The sequence below is a fragment of the Malaya genurostris genome, chromosome 3, assembly GCF_030247185.1.
Source record: "Malaya genurostris strain Urasoe2022 chromosome 3, Malgen_1.1, whole genome shotgun sequence".
Lineage (NCBI taxonomy): Eukaryota > Metazoa > Arthropoda > Insecta > Diptera > Culicidae > Malaya > Malaya genurostris.
This window is the reverse complement of record NC_080572.1, coordinates 199,152,604-199,176,386: the sequence shown is the minus strand read 5'-3', so window position 1 is coordinate 199,176,386 and position 23,783 is coordinate 199,152,604. Positions and strand designations below refer to the sequence as shown.

General features: G+C 37.2%; 1 protein-coding gene across 1 annotated transcript in view; it reads left to right on the top strand.

Moving 5' to 3' along the window:
• Positions 1-17,273: 17,273 nt before the first annotated feature.
• The window catches only part of LOC131434511 (bromodomain-containing protein DDB_G0280777-like), a 67,103-nt gene continuing 60,593 nt past the window's right edge, over positions 17,274-23,783 (top strand). Inside the window, exon 1 of the mRNA XM_058601260.1 lies at positions 17,274-17,802. Coding sequence (XP_058457243.1) covers positions 17,410-17,802 — 393 coding nt within the window. The 5' untranslated portion in view covers positions 17,274-17,409. The remainder of the gene's footprint in view (positions 17,803-23,783) is intronic.

The following is a 23,783-nucleotide window of genomic DNA, read 5'->3' as shown; positions in this document are numbered from 1 at the left end:
GGAGGGCGAAGCTGAACGAATGAACGAAGAACATTTAGAGGCTGAGTTTGCTTCCGAGATGCCATCTACCCCTCCTATACCATCTCCCCCTCCGATACCATCTCCCTCTCCAATGCCATCTCCCTCTCCGATGCCTCCATCTCCCTCTAAGATATTGCCTGCTCGCCAAAAAGTTTACCAAGACGATGGCTCGGGGGGTCCGTGGGTGGTATACTTCCGGCCCAAATTAAAGTCTCTCAGAGTTTTAAATATTGCTCGGGACCTGGAAAAACATTTCTCGGCAATAAAAACAATAGATAAGGTTTCGCCAAACAAGTTACGCGTTGTTGTGTCCGACCTGAAGCAAGCAAACGAGATTGCTACCAGCGAGTTGTTCACGAAGGAGTACCGCGTGTACGTCCCGTCTCATGTGGTGGAGATCGACGGTGTGGTCCGTGACGAAAGTCTGACAATCGAAGATCTGATGAAGGACGGGGTAGGCCGTTTCAAAAACCCCGACCTTCAACCAGTGAAAATTTTGGAGTGCAAGCAATTGCACTCCAAATCGATAGATGGTAAATTTTACCAATCGGACTCATTTCGCGTGACTTTTGCCGGATCTGCACTTCCAAATTATTTGGTAGTGAGTGGAGTTCGTCTACCTGTTCGGCTGTATGTACCGCGGGTAATGCATTGTACAAGCTGCAAACAGCTAGGTCATACGGCAACCTATTGTTGCAACAAACTGCGATGCGGCAAATGCGGAGAGGCCCATGAGGACGATCTCTGCAGAAGAGCAGTGGAAAAGTGTTGCTACTGCGGGGAGAATCCTCATGATCTTTCGGTGTGCCCTACGTACATACAGCGTGCGGAGAAATTGAAGCGATCCGTGAAAGAACGTTCCAAACGTTCTTATGCGGAAATCTTAAAAAGAACCACTCCATCGACCCCTGAGAACCCGTTTGCAATCTTGCCAGTTGAAGAGGATACCTCTGACGACCCAGGCGAAGGACCTTCCTACACACAGGTTGAAGGAAGCAGGAAAAGACAAAATCTGGCTTCTCCCAAGCTTCCTCGTAAAGGCCTCAGACTGTCCTCTTCGTCACAAAAGAACCAAACGGAAACAAAAAGTGCTGACTCAAAACCGAAGCAAACACCTCCTGGGTTAAAAAAACTTAGGGATGATAAGGAGTACCCAGCACTTCCTGGGGCATCAAAAAACCCGAATGACCCCAAAGCACAACCAGAAAATCCAACAAACGCTGGATTATTGAAATTTTCTGATATCGTGGACTGGATATTAACAGCCTTCAATATTACTGATCCTCTGAAAAGCTTCCTAACTGCTCTACTGCCAACAGTAAGGACATTTTTAAAACAGTTGACTGAACAATGGCCCCTCCTTGCAGCGATCGTATCTTTTGATGGATAATTTACCACTGAGAATCGAAGATATGATCATTGTGCTTCAGTGGAATTGCAGAAGTATCATCCCAAAACTTGATTCTTTCAAACACTTAATACATACTCATAATTGCGATGTATTCTTCTTGAGTGAAACTTGGCTTACTTCTAACATCAACCTCGACTTCCATAATTTTAACATAATCCGCCTGGACCGAGAAGACTCTTATGGAGGGGTACTTTTAGGGATTAAAAAGTGCTATTCATTTTATCGTATTAACCTCCCCTCGACACCGGGAATTGAAGTTGTTGCTTGCCAAATTAATATTAAAGGCAAAGATCTATGTATAGCTTCTATCTACATTCCTCCCAGAGTCTCGATAGGGCATCGTCGGCTTGCAGACATCATAGAACTTCTTCCTTCACCGCGGCTGGTTTTAGGGGACTTTAACTCGCATGGTACAGGATGGGGCTGCTTATATGATGATAATCGTTCTTCGTTAATCCAACATCTGTGTGACAACTTCAATTTGACAATTCTAAACACGGGAGAAATGACACGGAACCCTAGACCGCCAGCACAACCAAGTGCGCTGGATTTATCCCTTTGCTCGACTTCGCTACAGTTAGATTGCAAGTAGAAGGTAATCTGTGATCCTCACGGTAGCGATCACTTGCCGATCATAGTTTCTATCACCAACCGTGGAAGACCATCGGAAACAATCAATGTTTCGTACGATTTCACACGAAACATTGATTGGAAACGTTACGCGAGCTCGATATCTGAGAAACTAGAAACATCACAGGAGCTTCCTCCGGAGGAAGAGTATACATTTTTGGCTGGCTTGATTCTTGACACCGCAATTCAAGCTCAGACGAAACGACTACCTAGCGCGCAAACTAGTATACGTTCTCCCAACCCATGGTGGGACAAAGAGTGCTCAGAGCTGAAAACGAAAAAAGCTTCAGCCTTCATCTCGTTTAGAAGGAACGGAACTCCAGATAATTATCGGAAATACGCGGCGTTAGAATTTCAAATGAAAAGTCTGATTAAAGCTAAGAAACGCGGTTACTGGCGAAGGTTTGTTGACGGATTAACGAGAGAAACAGCAATGAGCACTCTTTGGAATACGGCCCGTCGCATGCGCAATCGAAATCACGCGAACGAAAGCGAGGAATATTCTAACCGCTGGATATTTGATTTCGCTAAGAAAGTATGTCCTGATTCTGTTCCGGAACAGAAGATATCCCGCGTCGCGACATTGAATACAAACGAAACACCGTTTTCGATGGTAGAGTTCTCACTTGCGCTCTTGTCGTGTAACAATAGAGCCCCGGGGTTAGACAGAATTAAATTCAACTTGTTGAAAAATCTGCCCGACTCTGCCAAAAGGCGCTTGTTGAATTTATTCAACAAGTTCCTCGAGGGTAATATTGTCCCACACGAATGGAGAGAAGTGAGAGTTATTACTATTCAAAAACCTGGAAAACCAGCCTCCGATCACAATTCGTATCGGCCGATTGCTATGCTTTCCTGTATTCGGAAATTGTTGGAGAAAATGATTCTCTTCCGTCTAGACAATTGGGTCGAAACAAATGGATTGCTTTCAGGTACACAATTTGGGTTCCGCAGGGGCAAAGGAACGAACGATTGTCTAGCGTTGCTCTCAACAGAAATTCAAATGGCATTTGCTCGTAAAGAACAAATGGCATCAGTTTTCCTCGACATCAAGGGGGCATTCGATTCAGTTTCCATTAACGTTCTATCTGAGAAGTTGCATCAGCATGGTCTTTCACCAGTTTTGAACAACTTTTTATATAATCTATTGTCCGAGAAACACATGCATTTTGAGCATGGTGATTTGACGACAAAGCGATTCAGTTACATGGGTCTTCCTCAGGGCTCATGCTTAAGCCCCCTTTTATACAACTTTTACGTAAATAACATTGATGAATGTATCAACACATCTTGCACGCTAAGACAACTTGCCGACGACAGTGTTGTGTCTATTATAGGACCCAAAGCTGCCGATCTCCAAGGACCATTGCAAGATACCCTCGACAACTTGTCGACATGGGCTTTTCAAATGGGTATCGAGTTCTCTACGGAGAAAACTGAGCTGGTTGTATTTTCAAGGAAGCGAGAACCTGCGCAACTACAGCTTCAACTAGGGGGTGAAACCATAGCTCAGGTTCTCACATTTAAATATCTCGGGGTCTGGTTCGATTCCAAAGGTACCTGGGGATGTCACATTAGGTATTTGAAACGAAAATGCCTACAGAGAATCAATTTCCTTCGTACAATAACCGGAACTTGGTGGGGCTCTCACCCAGGAGACCTGATCAGGTTGTACAAAACGACGATATTGTCAGTAATGGAATATGGATGTTTCTGTTTCCGCTCCGCTACGAATATTCATTTCATTAAACTGGAAAGAATTCAGTATCGTTGTTTACGTATTGCCTTGGGTTGCATGCAATCAACCCATACGATGAGTCTTGAAGTGCTGGCGGGCGTCTTACCGTTGAATAACAGGTTCTGGGATCTCTCATATCGACTGCTAATCCGATGCGACATTTTGAATCCGATGGTGATAGAAAACTTTGAAAAGCTCGTCGAGCTTAATTCACAAACCCGTTTTATGTCCTTGTATTTTGACTACATGGCTCAGAATATAAATCCTTCTTCGTTTGTTCCCAATCGTGTTCATTTTGTGGATACTTCTAATTCTACTGTGCTTTTCGACACATCCATGAAAGAAGAAATTTGTGGAATCCCGGATCCTGTACGCCCTCAAGAGATCCCAAAAATTTTTAATAATAAATTTAAAGAAGTCGACTGTAATAAAATGTTTTACACTGACGGATCATATCTAGACGGGTCCACTGGCTTCGGTATATTCAATGTAAATTTCACCGCTTCCTATAAACTCAGTGATCCAGCTTCAGTTTACGTCGCAGAACTAGCTGCAATTCAGTATACCCTTGAGATCATTGACACTCTGCCCACAGATCACTACTTCATTGTATCGGACAGTCTCAGTTCCATTGAGGCTCTCCGTTCAGTGAAGCCTGGAAAGCACTCACCGTATTTCCTGGGGAAAATACGGGAACAATTGAGTGCTTTATCTGCAAAATCATACCAGATTACCTTGGTTTGGGTCCCCTCACATTGTTCCATACGGGGCAATGAGAGGGCGGACTCGTTAGCCAAGGTGGGCGCACTAGAAGGTGATATCTATGAAAGACCAATCTGCTTCAATGAATTTTTCAGTTGCTGTCGTCAGAAAACTCTAGCTAGCTGGCAGAATACATGGAATAGTGGAACTCTGGGACGATGGTTACACTCAATAATCCCACAGGTATCGACGAAAGCTTGGTTCCGGGGGTTAGACGTGAGCCGAGACTTTATTCGTGTAATGTCAAGGCTCATGTCTAATCATTATATGTTCAGCGCGCATCTCCGTCGTGTGGGGCTCGCTGAGAGTGGTGTCTGCGTTTGCGGTGAGGGTTATCATGACATCGAACATGTTGTTTGGACATGTGTCGAGTATTGTGATGCCAGGTCCCAACTCATAGGTTCCCTTCGGGCCCGAGGTATACCACCCTTCGTACCAGTCCGCGACGTCTTGGCAACTCGAAATCTTCCTTATATGACTCTCATCTATAACTTCTTGAAAACTATCAATGCTCAAATTTAGTGCTCTCCCTATCTCTTTCTCGTCTACAGCTCTACCGCACTCTTCTTTACGTTGCTGGAAGTATGGCCTGTGTAAACGATGCTTCGGAGCATGCACCTGCCTTGAACTGACTGAGTTGCTGGAAGCTACCCAAAAACGTCACATCAACGTCAGAACACACCAACGAAGCATCCCAATCCAGAATAATCTCTTCATTGCTACAAGCTGAAAAACATGAAGATTCATCGAACGCAAAATGTGTCTAAAAGATGTATGCCACAAACCAATGATGTATTCAAATTTCAATTCAATACTGTGTAGGTCCCACCCTCCCTATGTCCCCTTACTAACTGGGGAGTATGCCGCCCCGTAATACGGCATCCCTTTCTCTCTCCCTAACAACAAGACAATCGGCCACGTTAAGCTAAAGCAAATGAGCCTAATAAAAATTTTATTTGAAAAAAAAAAAAATAGAGCATTCCAGGTTTCTCTGAATAATGCACTTTCAGAAAGATTTACTATTCCTGCTGGTGTACCCCAGGGAAGTATCCTAGGTCCCATTCTATACAACATTTTCACATCAGACATCCCACCTCTTCCAGGTGGTGGTGTTCTGTCACAATTTGCTGATGATACTGCCATTCTTTACAAAGGTCGTGTCATTAATGCTCTGAAAAATAAACTACAGACAGGTCTGGACGCTTTAACGGAATATTTTACAAGCTGGAAAATTGTGATCAATGCAGCAAAAACTCAGGTCATCTTGTTTCCACATTCAAGATCTCCAAAACTTGTTCCATCAGACGAATGCAGAATACGATTCGGTGATGAGGTCATTCAATGGTCCGATGAAGTTATCTATCTAGGACTCACCTTTGACAGACATCTGATATTCAGGTCACATGTTGACAAAATCGTTCAAAAATGTAGCATACTCATCAGGTCTCTGTATCCGCTGATTTGTAGAACATCTAAACTATGCCTGAAGAATCAGATGGCTGTCTATAAACAAATCATCTACCCCGCAATTGAATACGCAGTCCCTGTTTGGCGGGGTTGTGCACGAACACACAAACTTAGGCTTCAACGCATTCAAAGTAAGATCTTAAAGATGATTCTAAATCTACCCCCTTGGACAAGGACTAGTGAAGTACATGAGATGGCCTCCATGGATATGCTAGAACAAAAATTCGAACAATTCTGCACGAAATTTGAAGAGAGGTGCTCAATCTCTGAAATACAAATAATTCAAAATTTGTACGTATTAGGTTAGGGATAGTTATAAGTAGGTAGACATTTTATAAATAATTAAAATAAATATTATGATTAAACATTAGTATGTAAAACAAGAGTAACTAAAACACCTAATATTAATAACGAATCGTATGAACAACAAAGATGAAAGGCCAAAGGGTCAAAACACTTGTACTGTAAAATGTTGATGTAATACACAAAAATAAGATTAATAAACAGATATTTATGCAAAAAAAAAAAAAATTATGCAATGAGCGGCAGCCAGTACTGAATTGGTCGTCGAGCTGTTAACTGCGTATTGTGGAATTTTTACGCAGAAACACGCACACAGGAGGAACAGTTAAGGGCAAGGCAAAGTCCCGCTTAAACCGTGCTGGTCTGAAGTGCCCAGTTGGCGGCAGAATCCATCGTTTGCCTAGGAAGGGGAACTACGCCGAGCGTGTCAGTGCTGGTGCATCGGTCTATCTGGCGGCAGTGATGGAGTACTTGGTTGCCGAAGTGTTGGAATTGGCCGGTAACGCTGCCCATGACAACGAAAATGAAAATCATCCCTCGCCATCTGCAGCTGACCATCCGTTGAAAACCCCGTCCTTTTCAGGATGACCACATCACTGTGATAAAGAAATATTTAGAATTGCTTTAAGTTTAGCCAGTTCTGATACGCCTGGAAAGTAGAATGCGCAAATCAAGTGGAAACATTTGTTCTAACAATTTTTGTTTTCGGCCGCATACTAAAGTAATCGCGACAAAAATACATATTGATCTGTGGCAACTCTGTTTCGCACGGCATATTTGTGTACTAGTATAAAGATGTGTTCAACATCATCACTTTCGCTTTCGCATTGCCGTTCGTAATTGAATGTGTTAGTGACGGTGCAAATTATTTTAACTCCCATCTTGATGAATCTTTTGGTAGGAAATATTGAGATCTGAGATGGTTCTCGTGTGTGTCTTGTTTCGGCAATGGGCCTTGCTGGACTTTTTGGCTGCCTTTTTCGGTGTCATTGTGCTGACGATGTCTCGTGCATTCATATCGGGAAACAATGAGACGACAGGTCCTCGATGTTGCTGTCGTGTGTCTTGTTTCTGGAAAAGTTGCTCAGCAAATGGTAGGAAAAATGAACCATTCAACTTTTATATGGATGCTCTTGTATAGATACAGATATCTCGCGTTCTGATTGGCTGGTGCTGTCATGGGTTAAATCAAACAGGTTTTTCAATAGTGTACTATTGAAAAACTTCAATATTGTTGTAATACACGTTCAAGTTGAAGATTTTCGATTCTATTGGTAGTTAGATTATATAAATCCTTCTACAGATCACTGAGCTATGAGCTTTCAAAATACGAGAAAGGCAAACGCGCCTTATGAATTATCTTCTTTGATACTCGTTTATACCAAACATTTCAGAAAAGTTTAATTGTGAACTATTTAAGAATATGTCACACAACTGAAAGTTTTATCATAAAATTGTGATCATATTTCCGATGGCATGTAGCAAGAATTATGTTGATTCGTTAGATATAACAGGAGATATTCACGATCAAAAACTTATCACTCTCTCAGAGGGTAAATTTTGAAAAGGCGCCCCATAGTAAAGTAAGTCGTATTCACGACAAAATCTGTATTTATCTGTATCCACTAATAAAATTAAAACTCAACAATAAAATGATGTTTAAAGATGTTGTTCCAACACGTTATGGCTGTAGAATGGTAAATTCAATGAGCAATAATTCTTTCCATCTGTCTGTTGGAACAGAAAGGTATAATTCCACGAAAGGAACGTAATGCCAAGACTTTGCTTCTCGTCACTGCATTCAAATACTAATAGATTGCTCATACGAAAAATCTTTTTTTTTGCTTCTTGGAAAATCCGTTTTAAATTTAGAAAATCTCTTCTGCGAAGGTAGCCAAAACGTCGTGCAGGAAATGTCGCGGACACAAAGAATTCAATCAGCGTGTTTACTACGAGGTATCGTGATGGAGATACTTTCGACTAAAGTGCCTATAACCAGAGTGACGACAGCTGTTCGTTTGAAATGACAGGTTCCAGTTCCAAACGACCTGTCAATTCAATGTAAAGCTAACGATACTGCCATAATTTCGGATTCAATGTTTTGAATTGTTACCAACATTACGGATGAGAAGTCGTCACTCTGGTTATAGGCACTCTACTTTCTGGTACTCCATGTGTTTTTATGACAAATACCTATTTCAATTGACTTTGAGATTGATAACGTTCAATGAGCGGTCAACGGTCAAAGTTCCTTGCACTCAAATTAAAGAAATTCTTATTCGTTGATGTTTATACACCTGGAATCCCTATACTTGAAGTCATTCTTCTTAAATAAAAGCGAGAGAACTGGTTTGAGTAAATTTTACTCAAATCTATACTGAAATTTTGACATATTCCAGTTTATGAATTTGAGCAATAGCAACTCAAACCATGAGTTATGTCCAAAGAGCGTGTAACGAGCAGAAATAGAATCAAAATTAAAAACAGAACTCAGAAATGAATTATAGCGGTTAGAGTTGAGAGTGCGTTTTTAATAGTTGCGCTTCTGATGACACTTTTGATTTAGCACACTTTCATACTATGCAGCGCCGATTTCGTGTGTACTGTGCAATATGTGCTAAAAACAGTGTTGGAAAAATCATGATAAAACAACTCATTTCAGTATCACTCGTGAAAAAATCATTTCTAGAGATTATCTAATAAAAATTCAGTGACTGAAAAAATAGCTTCCAAAATTCTCATTCATAAATCAAGCATCCACAAAACTCAATCCTCGAAGTTCACAAGTGACAATCGAAAGATAGAAAAGTCTCCGATGATATTTTGATGCTGAATTTTCTTTTAAGCTTTAGTTCGACACCGAAGTGATTAGTGCAAAATTTAATTATTATATTTTCAGCAATAATAAAATCTCTACAATAAATTCGGTCAATATGAACAATAATATTTTTTCCCACATTCTAAATAGTAATTAAACAGTTACAATAAATGCAATGAGATTACGTTGAAAATATTTTTATCTTTTTAGTGATGTTTAAAGGCAACATTTCATGCTTGTTTGTGTTTGAAAAAATATCAAGTTACAGTATGAACGATATTAGGCTATTTGACTACATATCTAGTAATTCTTTAAATAAGAAAGTAAAAATTACTTATAATAGCTTAGAATTTATTTGGTTGGTTATCGTCTCATCCCACGAAGCATTAAATACCATTGAAGTCAGAAATCATGTGCTGAATGTAAACATATGTTCGCTGCCTTACTAATTTGTATTGTTTCCATGGCATTTTACTGGAGCTAGTAAACGAAGGGTCAATAAAATTACATTATTACTAAGTCTACTGGTTCACGACTGACCAAACTTTTTTCAATGGATCGTATGAGACATTGTAATCTTGAGTTTATCTTTGACAAACATGGGTTCAATTTTATATTGCATTGGACGATGAGTAGTAGGCGTAATTTTGTATTTAGTTTTGGCAATATATATTAAATCTGTATCCTGCATGAAATCCGCATGGACGCATACAAACTGACATTTACAATGATTCTGAAAAATTCTGAATGATTCTGAAAATAAACACAGTCTAGATGACAGACTGGATGTTTTTGGCTACTGTCCCAACTAAAGAAATATTCAAAATGCCCGTTAAAATGATTTAAGAATCCAATTTGAGTGGCCTGTCTGTTAGTCTGTGATATAACGGCTATTAGATTTTTTATCGTGACGGTCCAAATGAACAAGCATTCATCCTTGACAGTTCAGCGGTACTGTTTACAACAAGCTTAAACTAAAATCGAAGAACACAAACATCTTTACACTTTGCAACTAGTCACTTTTATCCAATAAATATCAAACCGTATTCAATTGTGCACAAATGTTTTAAAACTCTATTTAGGCGATATGGGCCGTAAACGGTCTCATCCAACAACATGGTCATGGCAAATACAATATATATGTATGGAGTTTATATGGGACCTAGGGACAAAGATAAACCGACGACACGACCTGCCACTCGGCTGTCGAATTTGTATCGCAAATTTAACTACCCCTCAGTAACTGATAATGTATTTCAAATAACAGTTACCATAACCTTGGTTACTGCATATTGAAGATTTGGGAAATGTAAACAAAGCAAACTGCCCTGAGAGGAATTATCGAATAGTTCGGAAAGAGGTCTTCGTAAAGGCTTGTTTGTGCTCGAACATATTGAAAGTGACTTCCAGACAATTCAATATTCATCGATGTTTGTTAAATAGTTTAACGTAACCATACTTAGATATATAATGACTATCTTCTATGTAAATGAATTTTTAAATTCTGTTTTGTGTTCTTTTCTAATGATATTCTAAAATAAAACCATTTCAATTCGCCACTTTTTCCAAATCGTTCAGCCCTCCTGGAAACTCCTCTACTTCTACTCTCAATGATTTGAGGTCTTCGCAAAGTGCGTGTATACTTTGATGAATTTAAAAGACACTTGTAAAGCACGGGAATTGAATTTTTTTAGGATATTAGATCTGATCGAAATTATAGGTTTTAAGTGCATATCGAAAGCCACCCATGAAATCAGGTCTCCTTCAAATAATTTGATTTTTTGTGTCTCAAACAGAAAATAGACTGTAACTACGATCTACCGTAAGGCAGCTGGAACCTGTTGAAGTAGTCGAATGTGAAGGGTGTCGGATACAATTTAACAATGAAGTCTCATTTTCGTTTCGTGAAGACTGGTACTAACTTCCGGGTTTGTTGACAGTATATCAAGCAAAAGTGATGTGAGGGGCTGAGGTCCACTAGGAGATTGATAGTACCTATTAGCCGACGACACGACCAGGCACTCCGAAGAAAAATCTGAACAAAAAGTGTTCGTGAGTGATTTACCGCCAGATACCATAAATATAGCGACCCCTCGATACTCATGAAATAAATCTTCTTGAGCAACACTGTTTAAGTTGCTATTAACTAGTTACCAAGGGGCGCTATAATAAATAAACAAATCATTTGAGGAAGATGAGAAACTTTCATATTAATTTAAATTTTGTTTCAACGTTCTTTTCAGATTTGCGCCGACCACAATAGTACAATAACCAAATCTGGTACTAGAAGTAGTGTTGCGACAGAAAGGCGTCAATCCTACGAAATAGTTAGCAACGAGCGGCGGAATAAATAAACAGACTATTTAAGGAAGTGTATTTAAATATGTTGGTTTCGATTTCATGATGGTTCTACAAATTCTGAACATTCTTTCCTCCATTTTTTGTAGTCTTTCTCCATTCAATTTAACGAAACCCTAGAATTTGAACATTTGGAGATGTTCTTGAATTATTCACACAATACATTTCATTCAACAGTATATCCTCGCTAACCTTTCTTGCATTTATTTAGTTATATCCATTTGTCTTTATTTATTTGTACATTTCTAATTTCAGTTTATAATACCACATCATACTTGGACCGACGACCGACCGGTTTCTTCAATTTGATTTTAACTATGGAGCATTTCTTTCTGTGATTACGATAAATCTTTTCAGTTCCTCAAAAGAAAAGATACAAAATTCATCAGAAAATGTTTCAATACTCTCCGAAATAAATTTAATACCTGCCGAAGGACCAGCTGCAGTCAGTGTTTCCGTTTTATGTAAAATTAACGGTTTGACTCCCCACTTTTTCATTTTTACAATTTAACTTCCATTTATTCCATGCGATTGAATTCCGCCATATTACCTATATAGTAAATTACATCTTTAGTATATTTTCCAATATATTTTTTTTCATTTGTAAGTAACCTGATTAACGCCAGTATCAACGAGAGCCTCTATCTGATTGATTGGTTTATTTGCAAACTCTACCAAGGGATTTGGAGTGTTCACAGTAAGTGGCTTCAAATGAGTTCCATAGCCACCGAGTAAGATGAATGTCCGAATTTTGTCAACACTTTCTATGACTGCTCCAATACATAATGATGCAGGAGCACTTGTAACTTATCATAAAAAGAGTCTTTCATTTCAGGCAGTCTTAATTTTTTGTAATGAAACACCTAATTAGCGATTTGTTTTGTGTACATTTCACATGTCTTCATTAAACAGAAACCATGGTTATGGTAGCTGTTATTAAAAATCAACAATTTATCTATTTGTGCTGCCAGTATCAACATTTTTATAACTGATTTTGATTTGACATTACCAGTTACTGAGGGGTAGTTACATTTACGATACAGTTTTGATAAACAACTGGCAGGTCGTGTTGTCGTATTAGCTCTCTCCGGACAGTACCAGCCTAGATGTCGTGTGGAATCCGGCGGAAAAAAGGAACCAAGAATAGATCCACTGGGTTCCTGCTTCCATGTCGTAAAAGGCGACAATTGCAGGTGTTTCTTTTTCCTTTCAGTTATCAGATGTTTTCAATGTTTCACTTCTGATTACTCTATTTTACTAAATTATCTCTTCATTCAATCTATCAATTTCCGTCTAGCTTCGGAGAAAAGTTTTATTTTGAATGTTTCCTTCTTCCATGTTATTGATTGTCTTTCAGGATTATAAATTGAATCGATAACTATTGCGCAAATCCGTTGATATTACAAAGTTAATAACAGAGATAACATATATCCACTGAGCTAAATTTTCTTTTTCACATTATATGATATTCTAATGATTTTGCACTATTAGCATTTCCAATAATAGTTACAAGATGTGTTCAACATCATGTCAAATATATGAGATAATCTTATGAAACATAAAACTCTTCTTAACGTTAACGTTTACAGGATTTCCATATAACGAATGAAATTTCCAGTCTGAATCAAATTGATTGGCGCGTCTTATAACCATTATTAGATATCCGCTCAACATAAATTGGAACAATTTATGAAGCGCATATTATATTCACTTCGATTTTATTTAGATAGGTTCATATATACCATATGACTAGTTTTATAAAATTTATATATATATATATATATATATATATATATATATATATATATATATATATATATATATATATATATATATATATATATATATATATATATATATATATATATATATATATATATATATATATATATATATATATATATATATATATATAACTTTCAATGGAGCTCATACGAATAGCAGATAATCGCCAACTACTACTTTTCTTTGAGGATTCAAGCTTTACTAGTATTCCGTTTGGTAAGGGAGCACCTCATGATATTTGCGAAAGAGAAGTGTGATCCCGAGACTGAAAATAAAAATGAATCTTACTACACAGATAGAGTAATGAAATGTACCGGATATATATTTCATGGTCCGTTATCGCATATCCTTGAACGAAGTTGGATGAGCTGTCTTGTCAGCGGTTTAAAATTACATTGAGATGCGGAACTTCCTGAAAAAAAAATGGTCTGGAGCATATCGGAGACACAACTATTTCTTCAGCTTCAAGCAGTACGATTCACGACTTCCATCTGATTTTCATTTAAATTATATGGGATATTTTTATAACTTTCATTATGATAACGTCCATTTAGATTTGACGTACACATTAAATAAAGATTATAAGTTTCCATATAATTTCTATGAATTATATTCTGCATATGATTCATATGACAAATCTAATGAATATAAATAAGATTTTCATTTCAGTGTCGGTATATTGAATACATACACTGAAATAAAAATCTTTTTCATATTCATTAGATTCGTCATATGAATCGTATGCATCGTATAACTCATTGAAGCCATATGGAAATTTATATGTTTTATTAAGAATGAACATGAAGTCTAAATTAGTGTAACAATAATGAATTGATAAGAATATCACATACAATTTATATGAAAACTCGATAGAACTTATCCTACTTCATAATGTATGTGGTGAGTCCTCGATATTCATCAGCTGCTTCAGGTAGTTCACCTGGGATTTCTGCATCATAAAGCAATTTATAATCGCAGACACGTTTGCTCTTTCAACTCCCATTAAGGATATATTTCCGAATCATGAAATAATAAGGTATGTTTCATTATTTTCATTACTGACTAGTAAAATGATTTATTTTTTATTTAATAGCTTCGGGGTCACACTTCTTTACCGTTAATATCAGAAAGTGCTTCCAGAGATTCACCAGTAGTAAAGCTTGAATCCTGAAAGAACAGCGCGATAACAGAAAATCACCGTAAGTGTAAAAACGAAATTATTATGAAATGATAAAAATAAATAGCAAAGTTTTTATAATGATGCAACTATCTTTTATTGCAGCTTTTGATTCCTCTAAACATAATAAGCCCATTGTTTTTAACAATATTGCATATTCGCATCACTTGTTTAATTCAATAGTAATCACTTGATCTATATATTACTGGTATATGGAACTATAATGGCCTGCATTAAAGGCTATTTATAAATGTTATACAACAAGCCATATGTTTTACATGAATCTATTCTATATAAATTCTGATTGAATAGAATATGCACTTTATAAATTGTCCCAATATATGTTGTGTGATTATCTAATAGTTGTTATAGGGGGTGCTAATAAATTTTATTGAGTCTGTAAATTCCATTCGCTATATGAAATTCTTATGAAAATAACTTTAAGAAAAGTTTTATATTTTATATGATTATCTTATATGTTTGACATGATATTGATACACCCTGTAATTTTCATTGGAATTTCCAATAGTGCAAATGTATAAGAATATCATATAATGTAAAAATGAGAATTTAGCTCAGTGTAGTAAAAAAAAACACTTGATATTAATATTTCAAACAATAAATTAATATTTTTCTTGGTAGCCGGCTGCCCAGATCAACCAATATAACCAATTAATAATTTTAATAAATAATTAAAATAATAAAGTGGAAATAATAAAGAATCAAGACGCGCGTGAAATCTTTTTACCTTTATTTGGTGATTTAAAATGATTTTATAACAACTGTTTAGAATATGTCAATGCAATGGATCAACTATTTTGTCTAAATCCTGTTCACTCGTTTATTTTGTATCACGTAATTTCATTTAAAAAAAATAGGGAAGTTTTTATTCTTTACGCGATAGTATTGCAAATTTTTCTTCAGTTTCCTCGACTAAGACCTGTGAATCAAGACTTCCCGAGACTTCAATATAGGATATTGTTGAAACGTTCACTCGGGAAGTCAGTGAGTTTAGTGGTGCATCCGAGCATCTTGAAACCGGAACATACTGAGTCGCGCGCGAAACCAATACTGAAATTTTTACTAACAAATATCCTTCTCCCGTGACACTTGTGGAGTGCGCAGTAGTATATACGGCCTCTAGTAACAACAAGTGTTGGATTAACATCCCTTCCCATTCCTTAGATGATCTACGTTCGGGCCTAGCCGGCGCCGGTACTGATCAATGAATTCTGGGATTACCAGAAGATGTACATTGAAGGATGATTTACCAGTCCCAGGTCGGATCATCTAGAAACTCCCTGTACAATTTCAGCTAATCCCGATCAGTAACGGAGTAGCAACCAGGGGTGGTCGTTCAAGCTCAAGCTCAAGTATATCAAGCAAAAGTGATGTGATTCGGAAACTCGACTGGATATTTCGAAAGATAGTGATCGTCATCACGGATGAGTTTGATGACTACACTACAGATAGAGCTAATAGGTAGCTGTGGATGATATAGTATGACACCTTCCTGTCGCAGCACTACTTCTAGTGCCAGATTTGGTCATTGTGATCGGCACAAATCAAAAAAGAACGTTGTAACAAAATTTTAATTTATAACACAGTTTCACGATTTTCTCAAATGGTTTGTTTATTTATTATAGCGGTCCTTGATAACTGATTCGTAGCAACTTAAACAGTGTTGCTCAAGAAGATTATTTTTATGATTATCGAGAGGTCGCTATATTTATGGTAATTGGCGGTAAATCACTCACGAACACTTTTTATTCAGATTTTTCTTTGTAGTGCCTGGTCGTGTCGTCGGATAAACTCTAGATTACAATGTCCCATACGATCCATCGAAAAATATAGCACCAGTGAACTAAGTAATAGTGTAATTTTGTTGACTCTTCGTTAATAAGCGTCGATAAACATTTGAAAATGACGATAAAACTCCATAGCAACAAGTTTGGAAGGAAGTAAACATATGTAAACATACCGCACAAAATATGTTGTAACATTCATTCACTTTAATGCTTTGTAGGATAAGAATAAGATAAGATTCTTAGCAATAATTCTATTTGATTTTTGTTTTCCTGCCTCAAAATCCACTAGATATGCAGCAAAATACATATCTATTGCAACTTAAGATCAATTCCACATAAACAAACATTATCATAGTTAAGATGTATGTAGCGACTCGACGCTTGTTGTTTTGTTTCAAATAATAATTGAACTACAACTAACGGTGAACCGGGATCATCAAGGGGTCCTATTTGAATGGTATACATGAGAAACCATAGACCATTCCATCTTGAGTTTATCTTTGCTAGGGGTATTATTATTTGTATAGGGACTGTGTTCTATTGAGCGATAATTACTCACTATTGAGTAGTTTTCGGTCAGCGTATTGAACTCTACGAACACGGAAAATAAAAACTATCTATTATTTGACTTCTTCTCACTTAATTTTGAGATGTTTTGGATCTTTTCTTCCATTCGCTCCTTCCATTGTTGTCAAAATACAAAGAGTAAAACCACCAAACAGCGAGAGTTTCGTTCAATAAGCATAAAATAAGTAAACCGTATCAACCTGAAAGTTAGTAGGTACGACTCAACTGTAGGGTAAATATAACTCATCTTTAAGTATATTTGCACGTGCCTAGGCTATTGAACGGAACCCCCAAATTGGATGGAATGTACTTTGATTTAGGCTGTTTTGCGGTTCCGTGTACTTTCGTTGAATTTTTGACATTCTTTCATTCTTCAGCGGTTCGACGTTTTTCCATTTTGTTTTCCATGTTTACTTCTGTCCGGAACGTCAGCGCGGTAGGTGGTGCTTTGGATGTGCAAAGTGTGATAATTGTCTTTTAGCAAGTTACTTTTGCAATAAAACGTGTTTCGTGCATCATTTTGGTGAAACAATAGTGTTTTTCGATAGAACTGGTGAAAGGCTCATGTCCCACGAAATAATGCAGCAGCCTGTGTCAATCAAATCGGAACCAGACTGGAATGATTTATTGCTGCCGGAGCCAGACAATCGGCAGTATGCTCTTCAGCAGCAGCAAATGCATTTTAGTCAGCAGCTGCAACAGCAGCACCTTCCTCAGCAACATCCGAGCCATCCACAACAAATGCAACAGCAACCCCAACCGCAGCAAATGCGAAATGGGACTCATCCAGTGGGAATGCAGCAGCAGCCGCCGCAACAACAACCGCAACAGCAACAGCAGCAGCAACCTATTTCGAATGATCCAGTGGACAATGAGCCATTGGATATCATAGAAACGATTGATTCCGATGATAATGACTTTGCCGAGGCCGAATCATTGACCTTGCAACAGTATAAGGTGAGTGAAGCTCTTCATGTGGACCCTTTGACAGACCTCCAATTAGAAAAAAAGAATACCATCAGAGTGAAAAATCATCATCCACTAATATAGGATGAAATTAATTATCCTTCCCTGTCTGTCGTACGCATGCTCCCACTGGAGATGTGTGATGGCTGTTTCACTCATACAGATGTGTAAACAAAAAAGGCTAATACCGACGCTGCTGGTCGAAGGTGTTATTTACATTACTTCTAAATTATGCGAGCGGGGATAGGGGATAGCCGCCGTTTCGCCTTCACAGCATTAGCTGTACGGCTAATCTGACGTGCCTGAACGCATTGAATGATTTTCACACGATCAGGATTAATTGAAAGCATCATTGTAGTCGTGGGGAAGAAATATTTCGTAGTAACTGACATATCGGTACGACGGTAAACGAAATATACTTTTTACTGCTGGTACCAGCGCTGCCAACTATACCGATTTCTCGGTATTTATACCGATTTTTGGACTCGATACAGGAATACAGATATGCTCTCTCAAAATACCGATATTTCAATTTTCATACAGATAAATACCGATTTTCAGTTTTTGTGTTGGATTCCATAGGGGTAAAGCAGGTCGAGCGACCTTTTTTTTTTTTTTTGATCGCAAAATCATTTCCGCCCTAAATCGATGATTGATTTTTCGAGAAAGATATTGTACAGATAGATTTTTCCGCCAAATACAGATTTTTACAAAAAACAGTTGACAGCACTGGCTGGTACCTACATCGATATCCGTTTTTACTTACCCAAGTAGAATAGGAACGGCTTGTGGTATAGGTGAACATCGTTGAGTACAAGTATGGATGTGTTTGATTTTGGATCAGTGTGTGAGTTTGTGGACGATTGTATAGGTGTTGCGCACTTGCACGTGCACGGCTTACGCCGTATAAGTAAAGGAATCACGGTATAGTCATAGGAAAATAATTAACTTTAGAGCTTGTTTGTAATTTTGATATTCAAATCTTTACACATCTCCTTGTTTTACCGTTCTACGTTCATTGAAACGATCTGGGTTCGAAACTCAACTATCGCTGGTAAGGTCAAACGTTTCTGAGATTGGCTCATATGTCTGTATTTACTGACATTATTCAATAGCAAAAGTTAACCGGCTTTTTTTGCTATTATTTCTTGAGAGGGCATTTTTTCGAATATAGAGCAAAAGCAAAACAATAGTCCTCTGATATTTTTTACCTGTACCATTACATCGCAAAATTTTACTCGTTAGTGTTCAAAATAAAAAAAAGCATTAATTTCAATACTTGAATTACGGACCTGAATGACAAAGTTTAAAAGGTCCCTAAACAAATAAAAAAAATACTTGAATTAACAGTTAAAATTATACAGACCCACCTAGTTAAACTGAGCAACTCGAATTTATTGAATACATTCTGCCTTCGTAACCCTAAATAGAAGTTAGTTTGTTCCACGTTCAATCCCGGATTTCCCCTTCAAAGATATTATTTTGTTCAATTCATAACTTCTGACTAATTTCGTTTTATATTTTCACATTCTCCTTATGTTCGTCAGAATAATCTGTTGTTTATTTTTCTTCGTTTCTATGCTATGAAAATATCTCTTTATTAAATACCCGCATCCCTCATGTTATGCCCAAAAATAGTCCAGTCATTTTCTAACGCATACACTGAACAGTGAAACAGCGTTCGTTCCTCAGTTATTGTTATTATTTCTGTTTTTACTTGAACACGAGTTATTATTATTCTATCGTTTTTTTTTTTTTTGCACAGTCAGAGTTGCCACCGGTACCAAAAGTGCGGTTCCAGTAATTATTATATTTTTCCTTCGCTTTTTGTTACATTCTGTTCTTCATTTATTTTTGCTTTTATTGTTATTGCTGCTGCTGTTACTGTGGTGTAGGTCGACCCTAAGGCGACAGCGAGCGCGTGAGAAGCACTGAACAGACTTCTTTATTTCTCAAATGATTGGAATTTTTATAGCCTCGTTCTCCAAACGTTGCCACGGTGGTGTTGGTTAATGGTTCTATTTAGTCTTATTTTTATGATAGTTTATTGCACTGCTTATTATATGTGATATATAGAAATTATTTTGTTTCTTGATGATAATGAAAAGACAGGTTCGGATATAGATAGAAATTTTATTGTAAACCAGAGTCTGACCGCCTTAGGAATGACTGACTCACAGATTAGTTAAAATTGTTCAAATATAAACTGAAATTGTATAAACAACTTCGTTGTTTTGAAACTTTAATTTTAGCTTCTTTGTTACAGTCTTTATTTTATCATTATTGGTCCGTATCCAGGATTTTGTTTCGGGAGGTCAGATAAACAAAAATGCAGGGTTGTGTATGAGACACGACCGATAATAATGACATTAAAAATGCAATTTTGGAACTATCGTCTCATCAACAGATGAAAATTTGAAAAATTGGTAAATAATTGTGAAACACTATCTAGGATTCTAAAGCTAATTTTAGAAAGTTAGAACCTTCAGTTTCTAATATAAATCCGTCAAGTGCGTTCAAGAAGTATTTTTAATAATATTTATAACAACAGATTGTTTTTGTGAACTTCCGCTTGACATCCACTCATCAAACTGGATGACGTGCTCTGATTGACTATTATAAGTACTTATTGTAAAAAGCAAATATTTTTGCTATGCTTGTTTGGGTTATATGTTTTCAAACTTACTGGTTATTTAATCTCGATGATCAGGTTCAGAATTACTGCAATTTTAAACGCGTCTAACTCACTTAGATTAGGTCCTAAGTGCAAATGACAGTTTTTATTTTAATTATTACAAAATATTCCTGCATTTTTCGATAGTTATTTCAGAGCAGATTAAAATATGGTAGTGAAATTGTTTATGTGCTCTAGCACAAAATAATGTTAACCTCTAAATGACAATCTGAGTCGGCCAGTATTAGCCGAAACTTGTTTTCGTTCGGCACGTCAGGAAAGAATTAGCACTTCGGTGCTTATTACTTATTGTCCCGGGTTGGCGGTTCAATGCATAGGACGCTGGTCTTACAAGCCAGTTGTCGTATGTTCGAGCCCCTACCTGGAAGGATTCTTAGTGGCAGTAGGATCCATAGTACTAGCCATGCAATGGTTCTGTACACTAAGAATCGGCTGCGAAGTCTGTTGAAACAGAAAGGCCAAATTCCACAAAAGGAATGTAATGCCAAGACTTTGCTTTGCTTATTACAAGTGTGTTGCAAATAGTAATAACTTTACGTCTGCTTAGCGGTTCAAATTGAACTGTTTAAGTTTGCAGTAAGCAGTTTAATTTGAACTGACGAGTCTAAGACGAAACGTAAAGATAGTGATGATAGTGTTATTATTCTCTGCAAATAGTTAGAGAGATGAATTGTGAAGAGTACCATAATAATCGAAAGAGAAAGTAAAAGAAGAGAATCTTTCATTTGCAATTAGAACCTGATCTAATGTTCATCGAGGAATAATTTAAATCCATCTTCAAATCACCTAATCAGAAGCATTTAAAACTACGGTAATTCTAAGCCTACTCCGTAAGTACAGCGTTTTCTGCAACCCCATCGTTCATCGATAAACCAAAAGTAATAGCGAATAGCAATGCAGAGAACACCCACACAAACAGTGGCGTCTCGTGACAATATTGACTAGTTGTGCACTGCTTATGTGGTATGATAGCATATGTGACAGTTCGTTGTAAGTGAAAACTAAAGATTGAAATGGAGATTCGCTCGTGAGATAACGATATATTTTCGGATCGGATTTTTTACTAAACAAACAAATCTCAGAGCTGAACTGAGTAACCCGCATACAGTGCCGCACTACACGCCGACCAGATGATTACTTGTCTAACGGATGGCAAAACGAATTTTTACCATTTTAATGCCAATGTTATGCTTTAAAAGACTGTATCAATTTCTAACCATTTATTTGGATTATACGATTATTGTTTGACTCAATTATAGCGGCTAAGGTTTTACACTGGAAAATAGTCCATTGCGTTTAGCCAGATTTAATGAAAAAGAAGTATCTATGATTTTCTTAATAATACAACTTCGAATTGAATCCATTTGCATGCCACCGTCTTGATCGTAAATAGAGTTTCCAGTATGCGCACGACCCCATCGACAAATGAATCCATCAACAAAGCGGTATGAAAAATGAATAGTTCTAAATTGGTCTGCTAGTTACGCTAGCAGACAGAAAATGGCATCCACACACAGCACAAAAGCGAGTAACTCATTATAACTAACTTTTGTCAACCACTCACTAGACAACCCGATCAACAAGCCATAAAAAGTTTATAACAAAAGCCTGTTTTCGTAGCAAGTACAGCTACAAGTTTGGTATCGATAGTAGTTAAAATATCAACATTTTCTAACAAGTATAAAAAAAATGAAATAGGTTAGATACATTGATCGGGAAGCTACCTTTTTTTTGTTGGTAGGCAGTCACCGACTAAAGTTAAAATTGTTAAATGGCTCATATTGATAGATTCCTCTTTGTTCGAAGATTCATAGTAAGGAGCACGATGTGGTATTTTTTATGCATAGCGCGAAACCACCAAATGAAATCAAAGGAATGACATCATGATGCCATCCTGTGATTGGTTCGTGAAAACATAGGTTGACTCATATCCATTTTTCAATAGTATGCTATCCTTTTGGTTATACCTGAAGTAACGGAAATAGTGATCCAAAACAAGGTCGGTTTTCACAAATGAAATAATAGCTTCAAATGCAAGGCCTTACACTTTCATAGATTTCGTTCAGTTTCATCCGAATCCGGCCTCCTGTTCCGGAAATACAAAGTTCTCCAAATTTCAAATACTCATATATGTTTATAATTCGTTGCTGTCCTCGATTGGCTATCATCCGTACATTGCGGTTTGACACTTCGCAATGAACATTTCATAAGGTCACATAACTTGTTTTGTTTTTCTCTACTGTTAATGAACTTCGTTTCCCCGTTCACTAACAAAACATTCCCGTAGAATATTTCCATTTTTCTAACTGTATCAGATATGTAGATGTAGATAGTAGAAAGAGAAAGTAAACAAGTAGAACCTGTCATTTGCTTTTACGCCCTTTTGAAATGTTTACGTCGACTTATGTAAACTTAATAATCAGCCAAGGTCATATTCGAAGAGCAAATAGGACAGATCACGTTTGAACCCTTCCGATCCGATCGAGGCGATCATTGTTATACGGGGACCAAATTATAACTCCGTATTCAAGAACAACTCGTACTAATGAGATGTAAACTTTCTTGAGATAATACAAATCGTAAAAGTCTTGAGTGTTGCGTATGATGAGCCCCAAAACTGAGGTGGAGCATGCGATCGAAAACCGATGCCCACGTATTTAACAGGCAAAACTTTTTTTAACTGAAGATTCCATCATTAAGTATTCAAATAAAATCGGTGACTGTCCTCATGATATGGTGTGACATTTCTCAACTTTCATGGTCATGTCGTTTCTATCAAACATTTCTGGGACTCTCTTAATTGTCAACAATCACCAAGGCTCGTGTTGATGCGAAGTGTTTTAACATCATCGGAATACATTACTTTAAATAACGACAATCCACTGCAGAGATCATTCACGAACAGCATGAAAAGGAGTGGTCCGAGATGGCTTCCTAAGGTAAAAGTGTTGAAACAACTGATTTTTTCATAAATACGTTTATTTCATAAGGCAATATACATAAGTTTTTCTTCGCCGTAGCATCCACTATACATAGTACTTTAAACCTAATACATTTCGAATATCATATTAGTATGCCGGAATTCATTAGTTAATCTAAACAGTGTTATCAAGCGATTTGCTATTATAAAATACATTAAAAATAAACATTTATTTTGTACATGATCTTATAAATGTTTTTTGGATTTTAGAGTAGAGCTTAACGAATGAGGTTAAATTATTTGTTTTAATGGTGCACTTACCTTCTCCGGAAAAAGGCCAAATGAATTGTGGATTTC